Below are 19,525 nucleotides of genomic sequence, written 5' to 3' on the forward strand. Positions count from 1 at the left end.
CCCTCGGGCTTCTCCACACCTTGCGGAGCCGTTTGCACGTCTCCAGGGTGTGACGGCTACGCCGTGACGTCACTCCACAGGAAGCGGTAAAGCGAGCAGGGTACCGGGGCGCTTGAAAGACTGGAGTCCTAACGCGAGGAAGCGCGCCCAGAGGCTGAAGGCGGGACTAACTTATGACTGACGTCCACAAACACCTATTGCCTTCCTAATTCCTTCTCAAACAAACCAATGAATATGACGACGAAGACGGCAACGTGCCCCAGCCGCTAGAAGTGGCTCCGCCCCCTCCATTTGGTAGCTCCTTGGTTGCCATGTTTAGTGTGGCTACTACCTCCGTGTTTCGTTAGTCTCTTCAATGGCTTTTCGACGGCTTCGCCGAACCCCTCGTGACAATTTCTTTCCTTTCATCGTCAACTTCCACTTTCTCGGGCTTCCAGCTTGCCTGTTGCACATCCAGCCACACTTAATATGGCGGCGGGAGGCGGGTCTGAGGTGGGGCGTGACTGGCGCGGTGACGTCATCGCGCTGCGTGCCGGCAGGTGGAGGGAGAAGGGAAAGTTTGGCCCGTGCGTGGGGCTCGGGTGGAGGGCGGGACAGAGGGGCTGGGCCCAGGCGAAGCTTCTGCCGCTGCCGTTGCGGAGGCCGAGAACGGGGTGTGGGCCGGGCCAGGGAGTGCCGGACGCGGAGGAGCGGGAGGCGAGGTCTGCTGGAGCTCTGAGCCCCCGCTACTCTGCCGTGCGGTGACCCCGTGCCCCGGCGCAGTCCGATCCGTGGCTGTTCCGCGGCGGCTGGTGGGGGCGCGGTGGCGGCAGTTGGGGGTGGGGAGCCGCGCGGCGAGGAGACTAGAGAGGTCAGCTAGTTTGAGGGAGAGCCGAGGGCGCTGCTGCCGTCATGTCCGAGGACTCGAGCGCCCTACCCTGGTCCATCAACAGGGACGATTACGAGCTGCAGGAGGTGATCGGTGAGAGCAGGCGCCGCTGAGGGGGGAGGCGCCGCGCTAGGCGGCGGCTGACACGCGGGAACGTGGGGAACCGCGGGAGCTTGGGGGAGCGCAGCGCTCGCAGGAATTCGTGCGGCCGGGGGGCTTGTAGGGCGTGTGCGTGAAGCACCGGGGTCGTGGAGCGCGTGTGGAACGGGGCGGGGGTTCGAGGCGCGCGCCTGTGAGGCGGGGTGGGGTTGGAGGGGCTCACGAGAGATTCGTGTACACGTTTGACAGATGTGTGAACATGGGAGAAGAGTGCGAGAGTGGGACAGGCCTTTTCGAGGCTATGAGAGAAAGGGAATACTGGAGTTGTGGGCACAGTCACCTATTTCTGGGATTGTGGCGCTTTAGTTCATTCCCGCATCCACGCGAGAGCCCCTTGAGCGCCACGAAATGCCAGGCATTGCTGGGTGGAGCTGGGGATCCTCTCCAGGTGGAAGCTGCTGGTACCGGGCTCGGCAAGGTTGACCCAACTTCTGACTCCTTGCAACTGACTTTGTAGTCGGGGAGGTAGACGTTAAATAAGTAGACAAAAAGACTTGAACAGGTTTTGGCAAGTGCTAGAGAGAAGAGAAACAAGATATTCTGATAGAGAATAACCTTGAGACCTAGTTAGGGTGATTTCAAGGAAAATTCTTTTTCTGAGGCCGTGACATTTAAGTTGAGCCCTGAAGGATGAGAAGTGAGTCTTTAAAGAGCCCAGGGAAGATTTTCCCTACTGAGGAAATGCAGTGGCCTTGAGAACGGAAAGAGCTTGATGCGTTTTAGGACCTGAACAAAGGCTAGCAAGGATAGAGAGGTAAGGGAGGACTTGGGAACGTTCTCAGTCCTGGTAAAGATTTGGGAATTCTAAGTGTCACTGGAGGGCTTCAAGCAGCTCTCTAACGTGCTCTGATAGATGGGGCTGCTGTGTGGAGTAGAGTTGAAGGGGGTCTAGGAATACCAGTTGGCAGAGACCAAAACTTGGACAAACATGGATTGTAATTCCCAGAGAAGCATACTGATTGGGGGAAGGCTGGGGACTGGGGATAAGGGGAGTATTTGTTGGATAACAATAACCCAGTGACCTTGGAAATCAAAAGGGGGTGGGTTTAGCTAAACAGAGGCTCTATCCAACCTACATGAGCAGACCCCTGTGTATTGGAGGAAGGAGAATTGTCTACTTTGCTAGCATCCTGTCCTAAAATTAGTTTTATAACAAAGACCAACTGAAAACTCCTTCACTGCTTTGAGGGTGTCAGTATTTGTTGCAATGTGTCTGTGTTTGGAAGAAACCTTGTCAAATTAATTTTTTTCACTTTACTTCCCTCTCTTTTTAAAACAGTATGTGCTAAGTTTTATCTGAAAGACATCACGTCGTTTTCCTTAAGCCACTTCATGGGTCTGTGTCCTTGCTACATGCTAGGTCTTTGACATATACTGATTGGTTCTAAGGACAGGCTAGGTCGCTGTCTTGACTGATTGCTTCTGGTTCCCTCAATGAGAGTTTCATATTGAAAGAAAGAAGGTATTAAATGGGAGATTCCAAAATGATGTCAGGAAAGTAAAGAGGAGAGTCCTTAATCATTTTAGAAGAAGAATTGTCCTTCCTTTTCTGGTAGTGTGTATATCTTTCTAGGTTGAAGAGGATGGTTGTAGCCTTTGCTGTTAAGGTGACATAGTATTTCAGAGTTGCAAGGGCTCTAGAGATTTAGTGGTTTGTTAATTTGGTGTCCTCAGACCCATAGGATGTCTGTGAGTGGGCAAAAGGGAGTCTCTCAATCCTCTAAGATAGGGTTAGTGTTTATCACATTCACAAAGTGGTCTATGGTTCATAAAAGGTTGAGAACTCCAGTGTCATTTGACCACCTTAGTTAATACCATAAAATTCACCCATTTTAAATATAAAATTTAGTGATTCTTGGTAAATTTACTGTATTGTACAACCATCACTATAATCCAGTTTTATAATATTTCCATAACCCCAATGAGATCTCTTTGTGCTTGTTTACAGTTAATCCCTCTTCCTACCTCTAGCCAACCACAAATCTACTTTTTGGCTCTATAGATTTCCCTTTTCTGGACGTTTCATATCAATGGGATCATATAACATGTGATCTTTTGGGTTTAGTTTCTTTCACTTAGCATAATATTTTTTCATCTTTCAAAACAATTTTATTGAGATAGAATTTACATACCATAAAATCTATTTGATTAAAGTGTACAATTCAGTAATTTTTAAGTAAATTTATAGAGTTGTTCAGTCATTACCACAATCCTGTTTTAGAACATTTCCGTCATTCCAGAAAAATGCCTCATGTTCATTTGCAGTCCCTCCCAGTTCCCACTCCCAGTCACAGGCAACCACAAATCTATTTTCTGTCTCTATAGATTTGCCCTTTCTGTGCATTTCTTGTAAATGTAATCATAGAATATGTGTTTTTGTGTGTGTGTTTGGCTTCTTTTATTAATACTTTGCATAATGTTTTTTGAGGTTCATCCATGTCGTAGATTATAGCAGTACATAGTTCCTTTTTACTGGACACTGGTTGAGGGACATTGAATTGTTTCTGCTTTTTGACTATTTGGAATAAGGATACTATGGGCATTCACATCAAGCTTCATTGTGAACATGTTTCATTGTCTTTGAATGTATACCCAGGATTGGAATTGCTGGATTTAACTTTTTAAGAAACTGCCAAACTATTTTCAAAGTAACTGCCATTTTATGTTCCTATGAGCGATATATGAAACTTACCATTTCTCTACATCCAGGCTAACATTTGTTGTCCTTCTGATTACAGCCATCCTAGTGGGTATAAAGTAGTGTCTCATTGTGGTTTTGATTTGTATTCCCCTAATGACTAGTGATGGTGAGCCTCTTTTTATGTGTTTATTAGGCTTTCATGTATATTCTTAAGTGAAATGTCTATGCAAATCTTTTGCCAGTTTGGGTTGCCCATTGGGTTGTTTGTTTTCTTATTGAGTTATAGGAGTGTGTGTGTATACATGAGTTCACATTCATTCTGGATATGGGTCCTTCATCTGATATGATTTTAATTAAAATATTTTCTCCCGGTCTGTAGTTTTTTGTTTTTTTCTTCATTTTCTTTTTTTTTTTTTTTTTTTAATTTCCTTTTTAAATTTCAGCATATTATGGGGGTACAAATGTTAAGGTTACATATATTGCCCTTGCCCTCCCACCCCCCTCAAGTCAGAGCTTCATGCGTGTCCATCCCCATGCCCTCCTCCCCCCTCCCATCTGTCCGATGCCCGATAAATGTTATTCCTATATGTCCACTTAGGTGTTGATCAGTGAAACCAATTTGCTGATGAGTACATGTGGTACTTATTTTTCCATTCTTGGGATACTTCACTTAGTAGAATGGGTTCCAGCTCTATCCAGGAAAATACAAGAGGTGCTATATCACCATTGTTTCTTATAGCTGAATAGTACTCCATGGTATACGTATACCACATTTGATTAATCCACTCTTGTATTCTTAATGGTGTCTTTCCTCCCCCCCCCCCCCCCCAGACAGAGTCTCACTCTGTTGCCCAGGCATCAGCCTAGCTCACAGCAACCTCAAACTCCTGGGCTCAAGCAATCCTAATGCCTCAGCCTCCTGAGTAGCTGGGACTACAGGCATGTGCCACCATGCTTGGCTAATTTTTTCTATACATATTTTTAATTGTCCAGCTAATTTCTTTCTATGTCTTTTAGTAGAGACAGGGTCTCACTCTTGCTCAGGCTGGTCTTGAACTCCTGAGCTCAAATCATCCACCTACCTTGGCCTCCCAGAGTGCCAGGATTATAGGTATGAGCCACTTCGCCCAGCCTTAATGGTGTCTTTTAAAGCACAAACATTTTGAATTTTGATATTTATCACTTTTTTCTTTTATTGATTTTGCTTTTGTTGTTGTATCTAAGAAATCCTTACTAACCCAATATCATGAAGATTTTTTTCCTATGTTTTCTTCTTAGTGTTATAGTTTTAGCTCTTACACTTAAGCTTCTGATACATTTTGAGTTAATTTTTGTGTATAGTGTGAGATAAGATGAACCACCTTGTTTTACAGTTGAAGACATTGAAACATATAAAGGTAAAATGACTGCCTACAGCCATATAACTAATTAAAGGTAGGAGCCAATGTTGGCATCCAGTGGTCCCATTGTCTAATTCAGAATCCTTATTCCTGCATCTGTATTGATCATTTTTTTGGACATAAACTGGAAGATGGGGATCATTGTCCCACCGATTAGGGGAAATAGCCTTACAGTGAAAAAGTGTGATAGGTGTTCACACCTATCAGATCCTTCCACTCCACACTTCGCGCTCTTTCAGTCCATCCTCCCAACAGGGAGGGAAATAAAGTTTTTTCTTGAACTACAGGCTAGTAACAAGTAGCAAGGCTCAATAAAGCATTGTATTCTTATTCTAACTTTGCTTCCATACCAAAATATTTGGAACACAGTATTTCATAATAAGCTGTGGTCTTCAAAATGAATCTTTGTGATTTCTTCAGATTACACTTAACTTTTTCAGGAGACAAATGATTGGAGTCTGGAAAAAAGGGTTTGGGATCATTTAAATTTTGTTTTCAAAGGATTGTATTCTAGGAAAATCAGTGTAATGGTATCTCTTTCTTCATCAAAACACATACATATTTTTGAAATTTAATATTTTTCTACTTAGCACTATATTATGGGCTGTTTCTCACATTCTGTTTTGTTCTCCCTCTTTCTGGTAAAATCCTGCAGGAAAAAGAAAAATCTCTTCCTAGGAACATTTTGAAAGCATACAGATTGGGAATTCAAAGGACTGCCTTTTAAAGAATTGTATCATCTTAAGCATGCTTTGGCAAGATTTGAAGTTCTTTAAGTATGATTATTTGTAAAAGGTGTTAGTATCATTCTCATAATTACTCATTGATATTTTCAGTGTTTTTGGGCTAATTCCTAGCCCTTAGTCTTGCATTAGAATTTTCTGAGCATGTATTATATTCTATTTGACATATGCTGAAGCATCTGTAAAAGAAAGGGCTTTGGGGTTAGACTGACCTGGCTTCAAATCCTGGTTTTACCTCTTACTAGCTATGTGATTTTGGACAAATTATATAACTGGTGTTAGTGTCAGCATTTTCTCTGTAAACTAGGGATAATGGTACCTGTGTGCTTGAGGCTGTTATGCAGATTGAGTGCAATTGTGGGAAGTATTAGGCTCATATTAAGTGCTCCATAGAATGGTAGCTATTATTACCTCTGACTTTCTTTTTGTTTTCTTTTTCTTGTCCTTACATTTCCCAATCTTTGGTATTGCCATGAAATATGAATTACTATGAGATTTGAAATCTTATAACACTTAAATATTTTGAATTTATTTTTAATGCTTATTGGAGCATCACTGCATCTTTTTTTTCTTGGTTCCAGGTCTCATTCAAGTTTAGATGGATTCAGGTATTTATGTTGGACATAGTAGCATAGCTGTAAGGCCCTGCCACCATGATATTGCCAACAATACAATATGATGGCAAAGAGGACAACCTGCCTGACAAGGGCTGTGCCATGTGACTTTTATTGTCATGCATCTTGAAAAGTCTCAGTAAATATTTACTGTTTACCACAGACTACAAAATTGAAAACTTCAGACTAGGTTTAAGATCTTTTTTTTAGTAAGGTATGATTCACCTAGCTTTGACACTTTGGTGAAGGCAACTCACTAGCTCTATTCTTTACTTTCCCTTCTCTCCTTTTTTATTTTCATTAATAGTTCACTAGCCCCACATTTTGAATCTAAAATAGTGGCTTCTGAATACAGATTCCAGGGCCTCACCTCTATCCCTTCCATAAATGTAAAGGACTTCATGCTCTGAATAGAGTGATGCTTAATAGTTAGTGTATTTTTCTCCTGATTGGGAGACTCAGCCAAGGTGCCATTTTCAGTGAGGCCAGCATTGGGCCAACCTCTTCATTGGTTTGAATCAAATAGGGCTTGTATTTGGATGTAATGGAAAATGGAAATAATAGTGGCTTAATAAAATACTTTTTTTGCCTGATATAACAAGAAGACTGGAGGTGGCAGCCTAGGTCTTGTGCTGTTAGGCACCCAGGCTCCTAGTTTTTCATGCCAACACATTTAGCACGTGACTTCATTCTCATGGTTGTTTCACCACCTCTAGCCTCATGCTTGTGTTGTAGGCCAGAAGAATATGGGAAAAAGACAAAGATACATGACAGCTGAGTTGGTTCTTTTTTAAAGGGATTTTTTTCTTGGATTCGTTACTCAGAGACTTCCACTTCTATTTTATTTACCAGAACTGTGTAATTTGGTCATTTGCAAGAGAGGCTGGGAAAGAAGCTTTTTAACTTGGTATATTATTATTTCAAACAAAATAGGTCAAGGTTCTCTTATTAATGAAGAAGGGGAAATTATGTGTTGGATAAGCAACTAAAAATGTTGGCCTCAAGTTTTTAAAAAAATTAAAATAACTAAGTAAGACATTTTGCAAGTAAATAACCTGACACATAGTATTCAGTTAATAAATGTTAGCTTTAATCTGAAGAGGCAGTTGCTTATCAGTTAAGAACTAATACCATGTAGTTTTTGGTTTCAAGGCCTTATTCTGACCTTTACTAACTGTAGGACCTAAGTCTTACCTTACTTACTGCTTTACTTACATTGCTTTGTAAGACTAGTAATGCCTAACTTCTGGAATTATTGTGATGGCTAGGTGAAAAAATTGTGAGTAAGGAAGGTACTCACCATAGACTTGGCACACACAGTGCTCAGTAAATCTTAATGTTCATGATGGTAATAATGAGGTAATGCTCATGAAGACTGGATTGTTTTTGTTTTGCCCCCCAAAAAGTAATTTTTTTTCTTGAAATATATTCCACTTGATTGGTTAATTCATTTAACAAATAGTGAACTCTTGTTATGTGCCAGGCACTGTTCTGGATGCTACAGATAAAAGAGTGAAGAAAGCAGACAAAAATCCCTGCTTTCATGAGTTTATAATCTAGTGGTAGTAAAGGAGAAAAATAAAGTGGAAGAGAAAAGGGTTAAAGACTATTAGGGATAGAGGTGGGATTGCAATTTTAAATAGACTAGGGAAGGGCTCACTGAGAAGGTGATATTTGAAGAAAGATCTGAAGGAGATAGGACACAGACCAGGTAGCAAAAAAAAAGAAAAAAAAAATCTGAAGGAGGTAAAGAAGTGAATGGTGTGGTTATATTCAGGAAGTTTGTTCCAAACAGGGAACAAGAGCAAAGACTGTGAAGTAGAAGCATGCTGATGTGATTAAGGAATAGTAAGGCGAGGATGGCTAGAGCAGAGTGGGACAGAGGGTAAAGAGACAGATAGGTGAAGAGGTCAGAAAGGTAAGGTGGCAAGGATGCATGGTCCTGACGTCAGATTGTAAATCATTGTAGAAACTTGGCTTTTGCTTTGAGCAAGATTGAAAATCATTGTGGGGTTTTGAACAGAGGTTTTATATGACCTGACTTATGTTTTAAAACTTGGGCTGCTATGTGGAGGATAGGTTTATAAGGGTACAGGGTTGGGAGGAGAGGTTATTCAAGGGAGAAAAGTAGTAGGGGAGGTGGTGAGAAGTTGTCAGATTACGGATGTATAATATTTCTAAGTTAGAGAATTTGCTGTTGGATTAAATGTGAGGAAAAAGGAGAGATAAGATGATTCCAAGATTTTTGGCAAGAGCATCTGGAAGAAAAGAGTTGCCATCCGCTGACATGGGAGATCACCAGAGTGAACAGGAGAGCGAGTGATGATTCATTGCAAAACCATCAGGCTGCTTGAATAATTACTCAAAGCATATGGCAGTGTGTCTTTATTTTCATCTTTATATGGGGAGAATTTTATGATGAGGACTATTCTTATAGCTGTTTCTCCAGTTCTAGGAGCCTTAATTTTCAATGTGACTCTGATAAGAGGCATTATTTAGAAAAAGGGTTTACACAATTATAAATTCCTGTGTTTTTTATGGTTCAGGTAGATATGCCTCAGTTTTTCAGAATGAATAGTCTGGACTAGTGCTTTTCTTTAGTGAATGCAAAACCTTACAAAAAAATACTTTAAAAAATCTTTAGGATACATACTTATTATGTGATGACTGGCCAAAATTTGGGAGAATGTATGTTCATTAGATTTGATTCATTTGATTTATCTTTTCTTCACAGGTAGGACTAATATCCATTTTTATATTCTTTCTTAAATTTCTGGGTCTGATAAAGTAGAGAGAGACTCTGAAAAAATATTTTAGTCTACCTCATGCTTGGGCAGCTCCTTTTCTGTCTCAAGGGGGTTAGAGTTACCCAGTTTGAAGGATTTTAGGAGAAAGCTCATCCACATTTTTGTACATAATCTATTCTGGTGGATTAATATTAATATATGCTAACATTGCAGTTAAAGAACTAACTAGGAAAGGACAGAAGTAGGGTGGAAGAAGTAGAGTGGGGCATTGAGCATGCACACCAGTGTACAATAGTGAAAGCCTGAATTAGGTTGTTTTACTGGAAATTCTTTTAAATTTTCCATTGTATTAGTCTTCATATGAGGCCATTGCTTAGTCGAGGGCATTAGGGAAGTAGCTTTCATACTTGGACTAAACCATTCCTAAGAGATACCTTTTACTCATGTGCATGCATATTTATGCTGAAGTAATAGTTTTATAAAATAACATTTATCTTTACTATGTGCAGTGCATACTGATGTTTTCTATTTGATTTTATTTATGCTAAGAAAAATGATGATAAACCTCATAAATTGGCTTGTAGTAAAAAACTCTGAATTAAGGAGCCTGCTTTAAAGTAGAAGTGAAACATTTTTTATTTGTATCTCTACTATGTTATTAGATTGATGCAAAATATTGGAGAATAGTTAAAATAATTTTGAATACATTTTTAAGATTTTCTTTCTTATCTTATTTACATTATTAATTACTATTTTCTGTGAAGCAAATTTTTTTCTAATGAAAGAACATCATGGGCTATTCTGAATTAGTGGTGTTGAAAGTAGGTAGTTTTTACTGCATTACCATAATCCTTCATGTTACAACCTTAAAATATTTTTCAATTGCCAAACAGTATATTTGTTTTGGGAAGATAATGTGAAGATGGATGTTAGAATAGAACTGGAGCCTACAAGTGCCTTTTTATCATTGAGTGTTGGAAATGTTAGCAACTTGTCATTTGGTCATTTGTTGAATCACACGAGAACTTAGTATCTTTCTCCTAGGAGATTTGTTCTTTAAGTGAGTGAATCTTGGAGGGAAAGAAAGATACTTTAGTATATAAACAATTATGATTGATAATACTTAGGTTTGGTGTTTCATTTTTAGAGAAACCAATTCTGTGTTTAATAATGACTAAGAAATAATAACTAAACTTAAAATCAAATATTCTCTTATCTATATTTTTAACCCCAGTATGGTTTTGGTTTACATAAGACATGCCATTAATTATCATATTAAAGCTGATGTTTAAATTGCTTCTGCTTTCTAGTAGAGTAGTACGATTCATCTCCTTAGTAGATAATTGTATTGTTTACAAATATTAGGACTTTTTGCTTTTTTTTTTTTTAAATGGCACCCTAGATGAGACTTGAACCCACAGTCCCTGGCTTAGGATGCCACTGCGTTATCTATTAGGTGACTGGGGCTATTAGGGCTTTTTGTTTGAGAAAGGGGCCATAGCTTGAGTAAGGGCAAAACAAAGAAAGAGTGAAATGCTCAGTGAAGAGTTTTAAGTCTGGCCACAGCTCCTGGAGTAGGAGGTAGGGGCTTTAGAAGGGAGAGAACAGCATGAATAAGTCTAGTTTAAGAAAGAGGTCAACGATGTGGAGACATTATTTGTGACAGGGAATGGCTAGTAAATGGTTAGTACTGTGAAGGCTAATCTTCTGATGTTCTGTGCTATATTATCTCCCCAGTACCCTAAATCATCAATAAAAGTCTGTTAAATATGAAAAAAAAAATAAAGCTGATGTTTCAGGTTTTGTATATGTAAAATAAATCAATATTGGATTATCTAGGGGTCAGATACTTGGTTTGAGAATTAATATTGGTTAAAAGAAATACTACTAGATAATACAATTTGTGAAAATTAATATTATAAAGAATTAGTGAACACATCTGTGTATTAGAAGATGTCTGTTATGTGGGACCAAAGGTACCTTTTACCTTCATTCATGTTGTAGCATGTATCAGTATTTGTTCCTTGGCTTGGGTATAACTCCAGCTTCTGCTTCCATTTTCTCATCTCCTCTGACTCTGACCTTCCTGTCTCCCTCTTTCATTTATAAGGACTTCTGTGATTTACATTGGGCCCATCCAGACAGTTTAGGGTAAGCTTCCCGTTTCAAGATCCTTAACATCTGCAAAGTCCTTTTTTGCCACGTAAGGTAACATATTCCCAGGTTTTCTATTAATACATAATACATGGATTTTAGATCTTTTATTGTTATCCCCTACTTCCTAGAGCTTTGTTGTTGTTCTTTTTTTTCAGTCTGTTTTCTCTGTGTTGTGTAGCTTGAATAAACTATTGATCCTGTCCCCAAGTTCACTGAATTTATTCTCTGCCATCTCCACTCTACTATTGAACCTATCCAGCAAACGTATTAATATTATTTTGGTAATTGAATGTCTCAGTTGTATAATTTCTATTTGGTACTTAAAAAAAAAAACTTCTGTTTCTTTGCTGAGATTTTCTATTTTTTATTTGTTTCAAGAGAACTCCTAATTGTTTGTAGAAGCATTTTTATGATGGCTGCTTTAAAATTCTTGTCAGATAATTTCAACATCTGATTCATCTTGATGTTGGCATCAGCATGATTGTCTTTTCTCATCTTTTCTCATTCAGATGTGTTTTTCCTGGTTCTTGTATGACATGTCTTTTTTTATTATATTCTGGACATTTAGGTTATTATGTTTGAAGACTCTTGATCCTATTTAATTCTTCTATTTTAATAGGCAGTTACCCTAGTTAGGTTTAGTATATAGTTCCTGTCCTATTTTTGTGATTTGTAATTCCTATGGTAATTTAACTTTCAAATGTATGACAGTGCTTTTGTTTTCTGCTTTATTCTTCTGTCAACACTGGAACTCCTGTTCCATCTCTACAGGTGCTACTTGGGGTAACTGGTGGATGTGGGGCCCTGGCTTTGCTTCTACTAAGGGCAGATTGGCTTGACATTGCCACAGGTGTGGGCTGGGGGCCTAGCTGCCACTGTGGTGAATCTGGCCTGCCACTCTTTCACATGTGGGGTGAAGACCCTGCTGATGCTGACGCTGTGATGCACTGGGCCCACCAGTGTCCTGAATGGGGACCAGGGCATATATCTCTCCACCAGGTCTCTGCTGAGATACCCCTTTTACAGTACTTTGGCCAGAGAGCAGAGTTTTCTCATTTATTGTTTGTCTATTCATCCATCCATCTCTGTTGGTGGTACTAGGTTGCAGGCCTGTCTGATGTTCCTTCCAGAATATGTAGGAGATAAAAGGAAAACTCAGCAAACTCGCTGTGCTGCTTTCTTGAAGTCTTGAGTTTCTTGGCTGGTTTACTTTTTATGCCTTTCATAGTCCTTTTATGATGGTCTGTTGAATTATTTTTAGGATATTTAGTTGTATTTGGAGGAGAGGAGCAGGGAAATGTGATCCTTTGCCATCAAATTCTATAACTGGAACCTCAGCAATTTTGAATTTTTTTTGCACTGGTATTTATTGACAATTAATATGAGGTGATTGAAGCTTTTGCTTTAATTGGCACTCTTTAGAGTGTTTTTCTGTATCTGTTTGTTACTCACTGTAGGAACAAGATAAAGATTATTCTCTTCAAATTGTGTGGGAATTAGAAATGTCATATTTTATATATCCATTTATTTACTCATTTATGTTTTTATTTTTAGGGAGTGGAGCAACTGCTGTGGTCCAAGCAGCTTACTGTACTCCTAAAAAGGAGAAAGTGGCAATCAAACGGATAAATCTTGAGAAATGTCAAACTAGCATGGATGAACTCCTGGTATGCACATCTCATATTTTTCATATATGTTCATGTTAGAGTGGGAAATAACTTGAAGTTTTTGATATGTTTCTTTTAAAAAAAGTTTTGTGATTTCTTTATTAATAAATAATGTCTGTCATAAAATTTATAAAATCTGGATAAGTAGAAAGAAAAAATTAGGTATAATCCTCCTACTCTGAGGATTATGTAACATTTGCTATATAATCTTTCAGACTGTGAACATTTAAATATCATTGTATTTTTATTTAAATATAATAATATACTTGCTCTTTTAATTTATCATGGAACTCTTTCTGTGTCTGTATATATGGATCAATGTAACTTCTAATGTATGTGTAGTATTTCATTGAATAGGTAGACCACAATTTATTAACCTGTTCTCTGGTACTGGATGATTACCTTGTTTCCCTCTTTTTTTATTGTTACAAACAACACTTGCTTCTCTGTTTCCTTAAAATAATATCATAGAATTATGATTCCTGGGTCAGATAGAATATCCTTTAAAAGGTTTTGGCCTCCTAGAAACATAGTACCAATTTATTCTGCCCATTGATACAAAATGAGAAAGAAAGTGAACCCCAGGCAGCTTTGGCTTCTCCAAAGGCTAGGGAAAGGATGAAGAAAAGGGAGTCCCAGGCAAAAGCTTTAAGAGGTGTTCTGTAGCATTAAGATGTAAGCACACAGAGATTGTTTTATACTTTTATGCATTGTAACACCCAGAATAGTTTTAAGTATGTGCTCAGTGAGGGAAATTAGATAATTTTAAAAATCATTTAAGGTTTTAAATTTTCAGTTTCCTTGGATTAACATGGAAATAATAATACCTGCTTTGGATACTTCATATGATTTCTCTTGAAGCTCAAATGATACAGTATTTGAAAACTAACCTGCCATACAAATATGAACTGATATTGTTATTTTATTAAGTAATTTCTCTAAGAGCATATATAGTTAGTGATAGAAAAGGCAGGGATTAGGACCAGGATGACCTGCTCATCCAGAAGTTTTTTCACTCTCCCAAGTTGGATTTAATTTCTGGTGTTGTCTGTACTGAGTATTAGGGAATAATTGGAATGAAAGAAAAAGAGGTGATAGAATTACGTAGCAGATGAGACAAGTGTATCCCTTCAGGAGTTGGTAATGCATGAGCAGAAGCTGAAGGAGTGGGTTGCTGGAGTGATCTTGAGCCATGTTTGATGAGAGAATACACACTAGGAAGGAAATTTTGATTGGAATCCTATTTGAAGATCTTGGATTTGTAGATGTTGGCAATACCCTAGAACACCACTTCGACATTTGAACTGCAGTGATGATAAAAGAAGTCTGTAAACTAATTTTGTTAAAGAAAAACAAAATGTCTAAGTTACATATTAAGACTGGAATTTGAGAAGCCCGATATGAATACCTATCATTTGCCAGTTATTGTATGTAATTCATAAGGGTAGTGTTAAGATCAATGAAAGCCTTATTTACTACTTCATGACTAAAGAAATGGAGATTCAAAGTTTAAATAACTTAGCTAAGTTCACATGATGATAATAATAGCAAATACCTTTCAGTACTAGACACCTAAGTGTACTTTAACCTTGTAAACATCTCTGAGGTAGTAGCTTTATTTTATAGATGAGAAAAGTAAATCATAATAAGTGATAGAGTCTGGATTAAAAATCCAGTCTTGGATTGAGTCTTTTTGACTCAAGCGTATTACTGTCTACTTAGTATAATACTAACAAAATGATTATAATCTTAGTTCAAAAGTAGAAAGAACACTTCTTTTTAATTATCAGTTGACATTCTTGAAAGCAATATTTTTGCTATTATGCTGGGGCATTTTTATTGAATTAAATTAATACTACTAGTACATTCATTCCCAAAAGTGGAGAAACGTGACTTTTAGTAAAGCAAATTTAAGATAATCAACTTTTCTGGGGGAAAAAGGAGCAGGTAAGTAAGATCCCACTGGGCCCTAAAGAAATATCAGGAATATAAAGAATACCTGATTTATTTATGATTTCAGGACATATTCTACAGGACACTGAGATCTGAGTGCCAGGGGCTCTGAGAGATAGGAAACCCTTTAGCTTACCTTAAAGAATATGAAATCAACATACTAAACTTTTGAAGTTGTGATATTAAAATTTATTTTCAAAGCTCTCTTTATTGTAATACAGAAAGGGTGCTCTGGGTTCTCCAAAGAGTGCTGATGTAAACTGGGCTTACAGGTGTGTATCACCTGTGGCAGTTGTTAGTGAGGAGGCAGTATATTGTCTTCCTTTTGTCAAAATAATTTCTGTAGGATGACCTTTGCTAAGTGTGATGGGAAAATCAACTATCAAGTCTTACTACATTTGTTATCTCTAGAGATTGTGTGCATAGGCCTTTCTGTAAGAAAGGCACACTGTGCACTATTTTGAGATTTTCTCTTCTCTGGTAGATGCTAGGACTAAATTCATTGGACAGACATCAGAGGGGTCATCAAGAGAAAGTGTCTTTCCTTCTATCAAGAGTCTCACAATCTAGTTGAAGAATTAAGGCTGTTGCCAACTGTATAAGGCAGAGGGTACAGATGCCTCAGGAAAGGTATGAAGTAATGTGGAGGAGGAAGAGAGCTTCTAGTTTTGAAAATGGAGGCCTTTGTGGAGACGTTTGTGGCGTGGGCCACCAAGGCTGGGTAGACTTTGAACAGGCAGAGATGGAGACCCTGCCAGACAGGGGTTTAGAATCAGGAAAGAATAGCAGAGAAACTAGAGACCATAAAGAAGAAATAATGGGTGAAAAAATTAGGATTTTATTCAATAGGGGATGATGGGTATAGAGGGATGTGTCTTTGAATATATATTTTTTGAACAGAAATGACTTAATCAGAACTGAGTTTTAGGAAGTTTAGTTCTATGTTAACAATTTATTAAAATAAATTCATCTATAAAATTCACATACTATAAAATTTATCCTTTTAAAATATATAATGCTGTGGTTTTTAGAATATTCACAAAGTTGTGCAACTATCACCACTATCACCTTCCATACTCATTAGCAGTCACTCTTCATTATTTTCTTTTCTCTAGCCCTAGGCAACAGCTAATCTACTGTCTGTCTCTATAGATTTGCCTATTTTGGACATCTCATATAAATGAGATGTGGCCTTTTGTATCTGCTATTACTTAGAATGTTTCCAAAGTTCATCCATGTTGTGGTATGTATCAGATATTTATTCCTTTTTGCCGAATATTCCATCATATAGATACACCAGTCATTATCCATTCATCAGTTATTGGACATTTGAGTTGTTTCCATCTTTTGGCATTTTTGAATAATACTTTGATGAACATCTGTGTACAAGTTTTTATGTGTACATCTGTTTTCAGTTCTCTTAGGTATATGAGAAGGAGTGGAATTGCTGGGTCATATGGTAACTCTGTGTTTAACTCTTTGAGGAATGGCCAAGCTGTTTTCCAAAGTGGCTGCACCATTTTACATTTCCACCAGCAATGTATGAGGTTTTCAATTTATCTGCATTCTCAGCAATACTTTTATTGTCATCTTTTTGATAATAGCCATCCTCGTGGGTTAATTAATTCCATAACAGTTGGCAGAGTGAATTGCAGAGAAATAAGAGACCAGAGGCAAAGAGACTAGTTAGTAGGCTTTCCTGTAGTCCAGACCAACAACTTTAAAGCTTTTTTCATGATGACCCACACTAGGAAATATACATTATATTATGACTCAGTAGTATTTAGATATATATATATATATTCATAAGTATTAATATAACTGAAACATTTTCATGAAACAATTCTTTTTTTTTTTTTTTTGAGACAGTCTCATTCTGTTGTCCAGAGTAAAATGCTGTGGCATCAGCCTAGCTCACAGCATCCTCAAACTCCTGGGCTCAAGCCATCCTCTTGCCTCAGCCTTCTGAGTAGCTGGAACTACAGGCATGTACCACCATGTCCAGCTAACTTTTTCTATATATTTTAAGTTGTACAGCTAATTTCTTTTTGATTTTTTGGTAGAGACAGGGTCTCACTCTTGCTCAGGCTGGTCTTGAACTCCTGAGCTCAAACAATCCGCCTACCTCGGCCTCTCAGAGTGCTAGGATTACAGGCATGAGCCACCGCGCCTGGCTGAAACAATTCTTAATTATGTGAAATTTGCTGTCATTTTTTTATTCTCTCTCCTCTTCTTTTTAAAAAATCCAATCCACTAAGTTTATTTTGTGACCCATATAGGTTGCAATTCATGGTTTGACCCTGGGCTATGCAGAAAAGTGTTGACTCTAAATTCAGGCAGTGGCATTGGTAATGGAAAGGAGGGCACAGATTTCCTAGAGGGAAAATTTGTTACTACTAGAGTGAGCACTCCATGAGGGCAGAGACTTTATTTTGTTTACTGTGTATGAATGAATGAATGAATAATTTAACATTTACATGAGGACTGATTGAATTGTGTGAAATGGAAGAAAACTGTGTACATTTGAGTAAATAGATAACCAGAGAGTAAGTGGTAGAAATCAAGGTAAGTGAGTTTTATAAGGGAATGAAAAGTCACTATTTAAAAAAGTGCTTCAGAAAACTTGAGGTGGAAAACTGAAAAGTCCAAACAAAAAATCTGGCATTAGCAGATAATAAAGGACTTTCAAGAAAGCAGTTTTTCATTAGAAGGGGTGGAATTCACTTTATAAGTGTTGAAGAAACTTCTGGGAAATTTGAATCAGAATTAATAGACTATTCTTGCAAATCATTTAGGTATTTATTTTTGTTTTTGAAAAGAAAGGGAAAAAGATATCTCTTGTGGGAATTAAGGTAGGGGAAGATTCCTCCTCCTCCTTTAAAGGAATAGAAGGGAAGAAAAGAAATATTTAAGGCCGTTCTAATCTTTGAATTTTATGGTTCTTTGATAGTCCTCTGTTAAAAAACCCTTGTAGTACTCCCCTTTTCAGGTTAAAGCTCAAAACCCTTAGCTTGACACTTAAGACCCTGCACAATTTGACACGATGTAATATCCTAGTACATTGTACCATGATGGGAGGAGATATACATGGTGTTTGGAAGCTAAGAGTAGGGGCTCCTGAGTCATCCTGGGGAGCTGGTTGGAAATGAATCTGGACAGAAGAAAGAATTGGAGTTAGCTAGGCAAAGATGATGGAGGAAATATATTTGAGACAAGGGAGTAATAGGATTAAATGTCCAGAGTTAGAAGCAGCATTGCTCACTCGATGTTTTCTGTGGCTGAATTATAGGACAGGTGTATGAAGGGGGATAGGAATGAGATCAAAGAGGTAACCAGGGCCCTAATCATGTAGGACTTTATAAAGCATTTTATCACACCAAATCTAATTTAAATTTATAAACTGAGATAGAGTGAGCTTAGACTTATGGCTCAGGTTTCTACTCTGGATTTAGTTTATGACCTTGTCTTATTTTAGTTTGTTTCTCTTTTGTGTGAGAACTATTAATCATTTCACAAAAATTGAGTAAAGTAATATTTTATTAAAAAATAAATAAAACCTACACAAACAAAAAAACCCACTGTTTATTTCTAATTATTCTCTGTGGTTATAAAACCAGATTACCCAAGAGGATTCTGCAGGACACCTAGAAGTAAAAATATGTGTCCCAATGGAGGCCTCCTGTGATGCTGTGCCAGGTGTGATAAGTAGTGCATACTTCTAGTTTCAGAGATCACTACTGTAATGAATGAGTGGAAGGAATAGAGTCAGAATGGACTGAGGGAAACCAAGTGGGTTTTTTTGTTTAACCATTCTTGAAGAGATCAGAGCCATGGAGACATCAGAAAGGTTGTGACATAGTCTTTAGATTCCCAAATTTGGATTTGCTAACTTGCATCATTTGTTTTAGACTTGTATGTAATGAACTATCACATTTTCTCTTCTTTGTAGAAAGAAATTCAAGCCATGAGTCAGTGCCATCATCCTAATATTGTGTCTTACTACACATCTTTTGTGGTAAAAGATGAACTGTGGCTAGTCATGAAGCTGCTAAGTGGAGGTGAGTAGAGTACAATGAAATACTAAGTTCCATGGTTGAAAAGTTAATACAGTTTTCCTTCTTTTTTATCATGATTTTGTTTTCATGGATATTTGCATTTGAGGAGATATTGAGAATGTAGTATTTGTTGAAGATGCTAATATAGGAGGTGAAACAGGTTTCACATCTTGTATTTGGTTGTCATGTTTCTTAAATCCCTCAATTTAGGCTGTATCCCTCTCCCTTCTTTCTCTCCATGACAGAAACTTATTGAAGGATCTGGTCTAGTTATCTTGTCCCATATTCTGGATTTATCTGATTATTTCTTCTTGGTGATATTTTACTTGCTCTATATTCCTCTATTTTTTGTGTATTACAAATTAGATCTAAAGGCTTGATTAAATTCAGGTTAAATAATTTTGGGCAGAATACTTTGTGGGTGATGCTGTGTAATTTATATTGCATCACGTCTGGAAATATTTGCTATCTGGCTGTATCTTTAATAGCGATGTTAATTTTTTTTTGCTTAAGATTATGGC

The 19,525-nt window shown here is 37.9% G+C and overlaps 1 protein-coding gene across 3 annotated transcripts in view; it reads left to right on the plus strand.

Annotated features, from left to right (window-relative positions):
• Positions 1 to 558: 558 nt before the first annotated feature.
• Positions 559 to 19,525, plus strand: part of OXSR1 (oxidative stress responsive kinase 1) — a 95,652-nt gene continuing 76,685 nt past the window's right edge. For 2 of the 3 annotated variants that reach the window (XM_076006414.1, XM_012756391.3), the window contains exons 1-3: positions 559 to 961; positions 12,884 to 12,996; positions 18,899 to 19,007. In XM_076006414.1, the coding sequence (XP_075862529.1) occupies positions 892 to 961; positions 12,884 to 12,996; positions 18,899 to 19,007 (292 nt within the window). In that variant the 5' untranslated portion in view covers positions 559 to 891. Of the gene's footprint in view, positions 962 to 12,883; positions 12,997 to 18,898; positions 19,008 to 19,525 lie in introns of those variants that run through there. The other variant, XM_076006422.1, reaches the window with a different exon arrangement.

This window comes from Microcebus murinus, chromosome 1 (assembly GCF_040939455.1).
Source record: "Microcebus murinus isolate Inina chromosome 1, M.murinus_Inina_mat1.0, whole genome shotgun sequence".
Lineage (NCBI taxonomy): Eukaryota > Metazoa > Chordata > Mammalia > Primates > Cheirogaleidae > Microcebus > Microcebus murinus.